Here is a 12,993-nt window from a genome sequence, read left to right as displayed (position 1 = left end):
TCATTAACTAATGACACCACAGATCAATATTATGATATTTTGAGGTCATTAACCTCTTAAGGTCACCAGAGGTCAGAGGTAGTAATCTATCTTTGCTCTTTGGAATGTGAAGACAATTTCATTGTAAAACAGATATGCTTGTTTTGTACATCTTAACCATGTTTATAATTAACTAATAACATCACAGATCAATATTATGGTACACGTGTATTTTGAGGTCATTGACCTCCAAAGGTCATCAGAGTTCAAAGGTAGAAACCTGTCAATGCCCTGTGGAATCGGAAGATTTTGTAGTACAAATGCATATTTATTGCAGCGTAACCAGGATCTAGGCCTATCATTCACAAATGCCTCCAAACATCAATATTCTGATATTTAAAGTTCATTGACCTCTGGAGGTCATCAGAGGTCAAATCAGACTTACCTCCCGATCTTAAAATGAATCTTGTGGTTTGTACTAACACTGGTGAAAGTTTCATGCTTAAGTCAAATTTTGCACAATTCTACTACTATATACATGGGGTCCAGTTAATGTGAGGTGGGACCACTTCACCGGGTGAAACACCCTGCTCTTTGCGATGAATGAATGAGGCGGGATCTTTTACGTGCATGAGCTGTGACTCTTTCATACACGAGACCCCCATTTTATGTCCTATCCGAGGGACAGAGTGTTTTGCCTCTTGCTAGAGGGGACAGTATGATTACACACAACATTGCTCAGTCCAGACTCGGGTTCGAACCCGGGTCCTTAGGATCGTGAGGCAGACGCGCTACCGACTGAGCCAATTCACCGCCCTAAATGTAATTCTTTTCCCTTTTATTCATTCTATTTATCTATGTCAGGGAAACATTTCATGTACAAAGGATTTAAAGGCAGTAAAATGACAATAACAAAACGTAAAGTTATGTCAATTAAAACACAAGCTACATAAAGGACGTGTGAAATATATACTGTACATTTCTGAACGCGTTGCCACTACAATTGTTAAAAAAAAAAACCATAAATGACATCATTAAAGCTATACCGATTTCTCCAAAATATTAAAGTAGTAACATGTATAATTTGATATCAAACGGTTTGGTTAGCATGAGGGTACACTGTCTTAAGATTATGACGAACTGCCCTCGACGTAAATACACTCGAAAGTATATCAATCATTAATTTTGATCATTGCACATAGCAGGAAGAAGGTTTTTGGAGACCATTGCATGTATAGCAGTACATTTATTTCGTGTCCTGTCATGTTTGTAGATCAACCTGATGAAATAAATTGTATTGACACAGCAAGAGGGGGTTACAAGCAGTGTATGTAAACAATCTCTTTTTGAAGGCACTGCACTCCATAGACTCCACACGTAGTCCTGAATCTGTTCACAAACAAGAAACATAATCTCCATGTGACTGTCGTCATTCCTGTACTATAATGTCAATTGTGTTACTATAGCATGTCTATGATGCGTATGCATTGTGACACATCATTCCTCATTCCATATAGGCAATAGGAGGGAAAACTGGCAGAATACAAGGATACATAATTATTATTGTATATCAGGTGATTTTCTAAGGTAAAGGGGGACATGTTTTATCACTTCACTGGGTGAGTCAAGAGGCCCGCGAACTGCCAAAATGTGCCATTGAACTAAAATAGTTGAATTACAATAAAATGAAATAACATGGCACCTGCACAGAAATCAGCAATCTAGTGTATTAACATTGATGAATTCTTACCAACATAATTATGTATATATTTTTTTTTTTTGCATTATATTCAATTCAGGTTGTACTTCATGACTTATTTTACATTATGGAATCCAGATTGCTTGCGTCCACGATGGCACGTGCTGTAGTTTTTTTCCCCTTTTTCATTTTTTCCCTGTTTTTTCCCCTTTTATTTCTTTTTCCCTTCCCAATCATCTTGATGTCAGTTGACATCGGTTCGTTTTATTCTGTTCTATATTGCTGTCTTGTATATTTTCTGAGGGTCCCATGTCGTACAAGCTCTGCTTCTTAGTGGGACCCTCCACTTTCATCCTCATCCTTAGTTGACTTGTACTATTAACAAAGACATAATTGCATTTTTTTTCATCTACTTCTCATTTTCATATGTACTTTGTCAAATCACATTCTGCAAGTATTACAAATATCCTGTACATATGCAATGTATATAATTTCTTTGTTTATTTGATGGAAGTGAAAATAAATTTGAATCTTGAATCTTGAATCTTGATGATTCATCTCAATACTAAAGAAAACCAAAAATCACATGACTTGTTAAAAAAAAATAAATGAAGCAGCTGGTATACAATATCAAACCTGCACTCGTAGTCACACCTCATAAGGTTCTTGACTGATTTGTAAATGTAATCTGATAGTATCTTTCGTGGCAGATTTATGTTGCATATGAAATTCTTGCCTACATTTGACAATGTTAATATAGAAGTGCTCATACTTTCTCAAATTATGTACTAATCGTATGTATTGCGTCATTACAAATTTTACATTTTTTAGTAACATGTTTGCTTTAATAATGAAGAATGGCAAACACATTTTTACTGACTACTCAATAAGCCGATGTTGAATCATGTCTTCGTAGTACGGCATCGCTTTCTCAGCGAGCTCCCGCACATCGTCTGTTACCTCCTCCCAGGACGGGACCGCTGCTGATGGAGTGAAATGGGTGCTGTACATGGACACGCCCAAGAAGGCTTCATTCTTGTACATGTTATCAGCTGGCCATTTCCATGACTTGGCTACCTCAGGGGAAGCGGACCATTGTAGGAGCGAGTTGGAGTAGGGGAAACCCACGGTTTCACAGAATTCTCGGAGTACTGGTGCGGGGTTGGTGAGAAGAGCAGACGAATCGATGACTAACGGTGACGGGTTGACATGATCTCGTATGTAGGTCCAGAGCTCATGATGCTGTTGGAAGAGGGCATCAGAGCTATACTCATTGGCGTAGAGGCGGTAGTCGAAGGAACTTTCATCAGTTTCGTTGAACTTCAGAATGCCAGCTTCCAGGAACTGTGCGAAGAACGCCTTTCTAATTGATTTGTACACTAGCAGAGGATGTCGGATGATGAAGACGTGTTGGTATCCTTTTGGGAGGAATTGTCGTCTCTGATCAGTTGACATGGCATAGCTTCCATCCTTAACGAAAACATATTTACTGGTTGATTCCTCCAACTCTTTCTTGATAGATGCAAACCTTCATTATTGAGAAATGTACAAAAGTCAAATGAAACCAAATCATTTTACATCACATCGTTACTGTTAATAGTAGGGCTATAGACTTAGACCCCGTTTACAGTGCGGGGCTGGGCCGAGCCGCGGCCGAGCCCAGCCTCAATTGCGGGGCCGAGCCCCGCAATATTGTCCGTTTACACTGCCGGGCTCGGCCGCGCTTTTAATTCAAACCTTTCAATATTTTGTCGTAGTGGCGCTCTGCTTGTAAACAAACGCAATTTGGTATAGTCTGGTTTTCAGACCCTTTGCCAACTGGATTCCGTGGCGACGAAGTCGCCGTTCGGCAAAGGCGTTTGCCGAAGGAAAAATCCGTTGCAGGACAAAACCACCTTAAACTATACTAGCTTTCGACGTTGAGGGGGTTAATATCCTGAATAGAGAAATATACAGGCAGAGGGTTGGTTTGGAAGCCAGACTAAAATTAGCCGCGCATTTGGCCCAGTTTGCGTTTACACTGAGAAAAGGCCGGGCTCGGCCGCGGCTCGGCCATGGCAGAGACCATTTGGCCTTTTGCGCGTTTACACTGAAATGAAGGTGGGCTCGGCCGCGGCCGAGCTGCGGCCGAGCCTCGCACTGTAAATGGGGTCCTAGGAAACACAAATTGGCAGCACTGTGGTATTAGTCCATGGGCCAAGACCCGAAAAATGGGTTGTTGGTACCACCTGAGGTGGCACAACCTTTTTGGTGTCAGTTTGTTTGTCGGGCATAGATATGCTTATCAAGCTATGATAGCATTTCCAAATGAGTAGCTTAGTCATAATAAATGATTTTTTAACCAATTTGGTCTCGTTTTTATATCCCTTTACTTCTGAATCGAAACTAACCGCTATACAAAGAAGAGCACTGTCTTCCGTATGTCCACAGGAGTTCTGTTGTAAACGCGGTGCGCTTAGTCTTTGTTCAAGGCAGCGAAGGGAATATCCAAAGGGCTATGATGTCCACATCTGTCACGCGGTGCGCTTAGTCTTTTTTTTAGACCAATGTACCGTTATCATATCTAAAGTTCCTCATAAAAGGGATTATCTATACTATTTTTATACTACCCTATCAACAAATACATCAGTTTTAAACAAAAATCACTCTGTTCATTTACAATATTATTTATTATAATGTATCGTACTGTACCGGTACATTGTTTTTGCATTATCTTATATTGTTGGATGGAAATAAAGCGACATTGGCGTGGTATTAGCGTTTTCACCGTAGCGTTTTCGCCGGAAAATGATAAATAATTGAAAAATACGGTAAAATTCACGAGGAATTGCTTTTGTTATTGTTGTTGTTTTTAGATAAAAGGATATACACTGTATCATATGCTTTGGATATTCCCTTCGCCGTCTAGAATAAAGACTAAGCGCTGTGGACATCATAACCTTTGGATATTCCCTTCGCTGCCTTGAATAAAGACTAAGCGCACCGCGTTTACTACAGAACACCTGTGAACATACCACAGAGCTGCATTTTACAGCTCTATGGAACATACAGAAGACAGTGCTCTTCTTTGTATAATGGTTAGTTTCGATTCAGAAGTATAGGGATATAACAACGAGACCAAATTGGTTAAAAATTCATTTATTATGACTAAGCTACTCATTTGGAAATGCTATCATAGCTTGATAAGCATATCCATGCCCAGTGGCGTACCGTGGATCAAGACATTGGGGGGGCACCTCATGGCAGCAACATCTGACTGCATAACGTACAATTAAATGCGAGCGAGCGGAGCGAGCGAGCTTGAAAATTTTGACATTTTACAGTCCCCAAACTGCCGTTTGTAGCTATATATAATAATATATGTATGTATGTATGTATATATATATATATATATATATATATATATATATATATTTGCTTTGGAAATTAAGGGGATTGCACCGGAGGCAACTGCTGGCAGTTGCTGACAGTAACATCACGAGAATGGCATAACGATTAAATGCGAGCGAGCAAAGCGAGCGAGCTTGAAAATTTTAACATTTTACAGTCCCCAAACTGCCGTTTGTAGCTATATTTTTTCGCTTTGGAAATTCAGGGGGGGGGGCGCACCGGGTGCAACTGCTGGCAATTACTGGCAGTAATATCAGGAAAATGGCATATAACGGTTAAATGCGAGCGAGCGAAGCGAGCGAGCTTGAAAATTTTGACATCTTATGTTCCCAACACTGCCGTTTTTAGGTATATTTTTTCGCTTTGGAAATTAAGGGGAGGGGGCGCATCGGGCGCAACTGCTGGCAATTACTGACAGCAACATCAGGAGAATTGCATAGCGATTAAATGCGAGCGAGCGAAGCGAGCGAGCTTGAAAATTTTGACATTTTACAGTCCCAAAACTGCCGTTTGTAGCTATATTTTTTCGCTTTGGAAATTAAGGAGAGGGGGCGCACCGGGCGCAACTGCTGGCAATTACTGACAGCAACATCAGGAGAATTGCATAACGATTAAATGCGAGCGAGCGAAGCGAGCGAGCTTGAAAATATTGACATTTTATAGTCCCAAAACTGCCGTTTTTGGCTATATTTTTTTCGCTTTGGAAATTAAGGGGAGGGGGGCGCACCGGGCGCAACTGCTGGCAATTACTGACAGCAACATCAGGAGGATTGCATAGCGATTAAATGCGAGCGAGCTTGAAAATTTTGACATTTTACAGTCACAAAAATGCCGTTTTTAGCTATATTTTTTTCGCTTTGGAAATTAAGGAGAGGGCCTGGGCGCACCGGGCACAACTGCTGGCAATTACTGACAGCAACATCAGGAGAATTGCATAACCATTAAATGCGAGCGAGCGAAACGAGCGAGCTTGAAAATTTTGACATTTTACAGTCCCAAAACTGCCGTTTGTAGCTATGTTTTTTTCGCTTTGGAAATTAAGGGGATGGGGCGCACCGGGCGCAACTGCTGGCAATTACTTACAGCAACATCAGGAGAATTGCATAACGATTAAATGCGAGCGAGCGAGCTTGAAAATTTTGACATTTTACAGTCCCCAAACTGCCGTTTGTAGCTATATTTTTTCGCTTTGGAAATTAAGGGGAGGGGACGCACCGGGCGCAACTGCTGGCAATTACTAACAGCAGCATCAGGAGAATTGCATAACGATTGAATGCGAGCGAGCGAAGCGAGCGAGCTTGAAAATTTTGACATTTTACAGTAAAAATACTGTCGTTTGTAGCTACATATATATTTTTTCGCTTTGGAGGGAGGGGGCGCCCGGTGCGCCCCCTGGATCCACCACTGGTAGTCAAGGGTGTCGGTTTATGTTCATGATTGGGGGAGGTAATCTATGACCAGCGAGGGGGTGTCGAAGTGACCAAGCGGGAGAAGGATGTCCAAAATCTGCACTTTATATAGAGCATCCCCTAATTTGTTTGTGTTTGTGAGTGTGTGTGTTTCATATAGATGGAAAAGTTAGGAAATAGCCAAGGTCAAGTCTTATTATTGGCAATGCAAGGCATTTTAATATAGACAAGTATGTAAAGCAACACTGCAAAATCAATGATCAAGCTTTGATAGCAAATGTGTACAACCTATCAAACATCACATTGCGCAACATTGCAGCGACTCTTTTTGCCATTCCGATGTTCTGAGTACACTGCGCACATCCTGCTTGTATTAAAAATGCCAACCAGGAATCACACTGAATCACAATCTTTTGTCGTCTCCGGGCTTTTTGAACAATGTTTCACTATAATACCTCTTTAATTATATGGTTAAAAGAAATCTTAGAGAAATATTTTTTTTTCTTGATCATCCTTTCATGTCGATTTCAAAAGCAGTTTACTAACCCTTGAATTACCATTTTGGTAGGGGTTTTTTTCTTTTTTTTTTTCTTCCTTTTTTTTTTTTTTTTTTTTTTTACCAGCGGATTGGGGGGGCACGTGCCCCCCCATGCCCCCCCGTAGTTACGCCACTGTCCATGCCCGACAAACAAAATGACACCAAAAAGGTTTTGCCACCTCAGATGGTACCAATATCTGGCCTGGCCCATGGACTATATAGTTGATGGAGCTGTTCTGCAAGCATGACTTGCATGTTTCTGTGATATCAATGTGACTAAAAATAGACATGGCGAGGGAACATGCAAGTTATGCTGAGTCGCGGGGAAGGTGCATTCCAATGTCTTTTGTTAAACATTTCAGTACTTTAGCAATGATTGACAGATGGGGTCACTACAGGAATTTTAGGTCGGAAGCATTTTTCATTTTGGTACTGTCTAACTAATATGAAGAAAAATAGAAGAAAAATTAGTTCAAATGCATGGAATGCTTCTACATATTCGTTTCACCGAAAAGATGATGTTGAGGGTATCATAAATCCACACAAATCAACATGCATTTGCATTTCAGAGAACATTTAATGAAAGTTACTGATTTATGCTATCATTTTCAAATTACCTCCAAAAAATTGTACACTATCCCACACTATCCCGCGTTTGCCCATATCAATGTCAGTGTGATCTAATGTATATTTTTGGACTATCAAGGATCAACAGTGGGAAAGGTTTATTTTTGTAACACCTTATATAATTACATAAATATGAACTGATCTTAAAGCCCAAATTTAACCATTTGTCATTACTGAAAATTCCTAGTTGACACGCCTTGGTGAACATGAGTCGAAGACGCTTGGTAAACTTACGGTAGTCTATCTGGAAAGAAAGTGCTTCCGGGTGCTAATTTCTCTAATTCCTGGGCAGTCATCTTGAACTCCTTTTCGTGGCCATCATAACTCATGGGACAGTCTGCGATCCCATGCTTCTCTAGTACCTTCATCATTCCCATGTGGCTGAAGCCAAACGGTTCATACCACACCTCGCAGCCTGGAATCCCCGACATGCATTTTGCAAACGCCGTCGAGATCGATCTTGGTATTATCCACAGAATTGCCCGACCTCCATTTTTTCCGCGAGGGTTGTCATTCGGTACATGAGACATTGCAATGATGGTGAGGGGAACGAATATGTCTTCACTTTGCAGAATTATATCACCAAAGTGAGACTACCCTGTGTATAATGTCTGTTCAACGAGTTGCGTGCGAATAACAGTGGCCTTTGACCATCTTGAGAATTCGGCCTCTGATGTTTGTTTCCCTTGCGAACCGTTAAATCTGTAGTATGGCAATATGGGGAAAGATAATCATACGTTTAGTGACATAATTACATGTACATATATATGTATATATATGTATATATGTATATATATATACATATATATATACATATATACATATGGATATATATATATATATATATATATATATATACATACATACATATATATGTACTGTATTTATGTGTGTGTGTGTGTGTGTGTGTGTATCTGCGTTGGTGAGTTTGTGTGCATCTGCTTTTATTATCCTGCTAACTCTAAAACAAACATCACTAATATCATGTTCTTTCGAGATAACGCAGTGTCAATTAATACTCCAAGGACATTTTGTTCCTAGCGCTTTTTGGCATTTAGAATCACTAGTAGCATATCTGCAACATAATCATCATTCTTAAACTACGTTATTTCTAGCCTAAAATAATTTAACTAGTTTTGTGGTCATTCAGTTCCAAGAGATGTGCAGCAAAACATTCAACTACTTAATTGTTCCCAATATTCCACAGATATTCCACTAATATTTTGGTACAGGCTTCCGTTGACTTTGCTTTATTTTGATATTTTTTTCTTTGTATAACAGACCAAAATCAACTTTGCTCAGGCGTGAATTTTATCATTTGAATATGAAAATGTATGAATCGCTCTGATTTTGTAGGCCTTATTTATTTCGTTTGTACTGTGACCTATTTGACACATGAACAGGTGTTAATTTATCTTTTACAACCCTGTTCAAATAAAATAATGTCTGAGGAAATGATGATATCCACTAGTCTAACGAGTGTCATGCATGTGAAATATCCCTTTTATCTGTAAATACCGGCTTTTTTGGAAGTAAAAATGTCATTCATATTAACAAATCACCTCGGTCGTGCATAAATTAGACTTAAAAACACATTGGACTTCACACACAATAAAGATATAGGTCTGTAATACTTATGCTGTTGTTTACCACCTTCGGATCACCGCTGCAAATTTAATCGGGAATGAAACCTAAATATTATAATTTATGAGATTTGACGGAATGCAGCAAAAAAGTAGGGCACATCAATTTAGTTTAAGGAAAATCGAACAATGTGCTCAAGATGTATAGATTGATTTTTTTTTTTTTTTTTTTTTATCCAGAGATAACTTGCTGAGAAATATTAAAGGCATTGTGACATAATGTATGGAGAACGATAGAAAAAAAAAGACAAATTTTTACTTCTCTGGCATAATGGAAGATCACTTTACTCTTCTCTCTCAGAAAGTAAGGTAATACTGCTACCCTTAAGAAATACCCTTGGGAAATGTACTTTTCATAAAAGATGAAATCTTGTAGAATTCTCTTCGTGTTTTCGTTATATCTTTCTTCATACGTGACGTCACGTAATGAAGGATTCCTCTCATCCAGCGATGGCTGCACCAACTTATATTGCTGCATTTAATCAGTCTGCTGTATGTTTCAGCTTTGTTTTTATTTTTCTTTTCTTGTTTTTTGCGGATAGACACCCTTTCCATCTGTGATGAATTAGATATTTCACATTACGGTATAACAGCAAGCATAATGATTTTTGCATACATTTACATTTGTGTTATCATCACATTGGCTTTCATTTTTCTTTAGATTACTTGCAGTCGTCGAAATTTCAGCAAATGAAGACGACTTCTTAAACATTAATTAAGTGTAATTGGGCAATTCCACAGTAAAAGGGTAGTTTTCAGGAATGTCTCTTTATTTTCTGTTTCCAATGTGCAGTGTCCTCAAATGCCATCTGATCTTCTAGAACACTTAAATGAGATGTAACTTTGCCCCAAAATTGCTTCACACAAGTAATCTATTAAAATTTATGCCAAAATGAAAAATTTTGGGTGAACACGTGTAACGCTGGACAGAAATCTATGTACTAACATAAGAAGGTCAAACTATAAAATGTTCATTTAAACTTTGTTGGGTTTTTTTTTTCAGTTGAATGGCTTGATTTTTATGAGAGAAGATAATAACAGCTCTGAAAGTCTATTGAACATTATGTTTTATATCATTTCTAGACTTAGTGGTGAACGCGCGTAATATGGACAGACCAAAATGCGACACTAAGTGAACTATGAAAAGAACTATAGGTCCTGTACTATGTTTGAATCTGGTATAGTGGTCAGCAATAGACCTATGATATATGAATATGCCACCCCCCCCCCCCCCCCCAAAAAAAAAAAAAAAACAAAAAAAAAACATGTCAGGTTTATCTTGAGAAAATATTACTTATCAGCTATGACAAGCGAGAAAGTTATCCCTTTATTCAACCCACGAGTTCGACACTCAGCAAAGAAGGCCCACGAACCGACACATTATGCACTGTGATGTTATGCCGGAGCTCTTGAGCCCATTTTGCATAGGTCAAAATCGTGGGCCTTCTGTGCCTCGTGTCGAACTCGTGGGCATTGTTTGCCTATAGTGACGGACTCATGGGCCTTATTTGCCTTGTGTCGAACTCGTGGGCTGTACGACTCATGAACCTATTTTCAATGTTGCACTGGTGGGCCATAGGACTAGTGAGTGTCGGGATGGCGTCATTTCCTCCGTAGTGGTATTTAACTTGTGTATTTCCACGTATTTTTACGTTGGCTTGTGAAAGTGATAGAATCGTCTCCTGAGGTATGTAGGATGTTGTTCGTTACTTCGAAGTTTGTTTACCTGGGTTCTTTAATCCGAATATGAAATAAGGTTCTTTATTCCGAAACACACACACAAAAAAAATCCGTTTACCTTGATGTCTGTTAATCCGAACAATTCCGAGGGTCGATAATCAATGATTTTAAAAAAGGCATATTCCAATGACATTTTTTTTTTTTTTTTTGCCTTTGAGGAACCTCTTCTTTCCTACGCCATGCGTGCTCATCCTCATGATTATATTTACAAGCGGGGCTATGAAGGATGAGAATATATTCTCTTTTTCATCGATGATAGTATTGCACATTACAATACAATAAGTGTGTGCATCGTGTCTGTTCATGTGAATCGATACATGTGTTCATATATAATGCCTGTGTGGATGTTTGCATGTGGGTTTGCGTATGTCTATGCATTGTTTTTTTCTGATCTCTTTTCAATGCGTTATACCCGGCAATTTTTATTTTTGTCACTAAAAGGAGTTTTCATTTTTGGTACAATATTACGAATCTTTTTTGTTTTTGTTTTTTGTTTTCAGTTTTGGATAAACGAACCTAATTCCAATTTCGGCTTGACGAACCTTCAGAATATCGAACCTTCTTTCATTTTCTGATTAATGAATCTTGGGAATAATAGAATAACAAAGACTCCAACACACACACACACACACACATACACACACATGCACGGACACACATGCATACTGACACACATAACACACATAGACAACATGCTCAGAGTTATTTTCAGAATATGAATAAGATTGTTCCAGACCATCTGCAGGAATATGTTATTATACATACTCTTTCCATAGGTGTTCGAAAGTGTTTGATTGCAAAAACGTGTTCAGTGTTATTCATTGGCATGTTTCTGATGCTTATGAATGATCATGTTTGATTGCAATCATAATTTAGGCCCTACTATAGTATTTGCCTTATTGACTCAGACCAAGTGAAAAACAGCCTGTGCTGGCTGGAAAAGGATCCGTGCATAGATAGAATGAAATTAGCTTAACTAATCATTGTTGAATGAGTCATCATAACGCAGAAGTGGATATCTTACCACATACTGACATAATGGCTGCATTGTCCATTCTATAGCTGGTAAACATCATGGTGGTTTATTGTATACTTGAGGGAATCATTTCATTTACAAAGGATTTAAAGACAGTGAAAGGACAACAACTAAACGTAAAGTTATGTCAATTAAAACGCGACAAGCTACATAAGGGACGTATGAATATACCGCACATTTTTGAAAGCGTGTGAAACTACAGTTGTATAATATGTGCACGACAAAAAATGAAATTATTAAATGTAAGCTATACCGATTTCTCAAAAGTATCAAAGTAGTAACATGTAGAATTTGATATCAGACGGTTTAGTTAGCATGAGGGTACACTGTCTTAAGATTGTGATGATTTGCCATCGACGTAAATACACTCGAAAGTATCAATCATTAATTTGGATCATTGCACAGCAGGAAGAGCGTTATTGGAGATCATGTATAGCCGTATATTTATTTCGTGTTCTGCATGTCAGGTCTGCAGATCAACCTGTCATCAAATAGGGGGTTACAAGCAGTGTATGTAAACAATCTCTATTTGAAGGCACTACACTCCATAGACTCCACACGTAGTCATGAATCTGTTCACAAACAAGACACATAATCTCCATGTGACTGTCGTCATTCTTGTACTGTAATGTCGGTTGTGTTACTATAGCATGTCTATAATGCGTATGCATTGTGACACATCATTCCTCATTCCATATAGGCACTAGGAGGGAAAACTGGCAGAATATGATCAAAATACAAGGATACATAATTATTATTGTATATCAGGTGACTTTCTAAGGTAAAGGGACATGTTTTATCACTTCAAAGATAGCTTTAACTGACGACGTAATTGCGACTCTGAACAACTGTGGGATAACACAATGTCCTCTGAGTCAAGAGGCCCGCGAACTGCCAAAATGTGCCATTGAACTATAATAGTTGAATTACAA

General features: G+C 38.7%; 1 protein-coding gene across 1 annotated transcript; it reads right to left on the bottom strand.

The window, feature by feature from the left end:
• Positions 1-2,557: 2,557 nt before the first annotated feature.
• LOC140228340 (uncharacterized) lies at positions 2,558-8,172 on the bottom strand. The gene is made up of 2 exons (XM_072308567.1): positions 7,877-8,172; positions 2,558-3,206 (listed from the first exon to the last, which is right to left on the bottom strand). The coding sequence occupies exons 1-2, from the start codon at positions 8,170-8,172 to the stop codon at positions 2,558-2,560; spliced, it is 945 nt and encodes a 314-aa protein (XP_072164668.1).
• Positions 8,173-12,993: the final 4,821 nt, after the last annotated feature.

The sequence above is a fragment of the Diadema setosum genome, chromosome 5 (assembly GCF_964275005.1).
Source record: "Diadema setosum chromosome 5, eeDiaSeto1, whole genome shotgun sequence".
NCBI classification, from domain to species: Eukaryota; Metazoa; Echinodermata; class Echinoidea; order Diadematoida; family Diadematidae; genus Diadema; species Diadema setosum.
The sequence above is the reverse complement of the archived record's forward strand: the minus strand, read 5'-3'. Positions and strand labels throughout refer to the sequence as shown.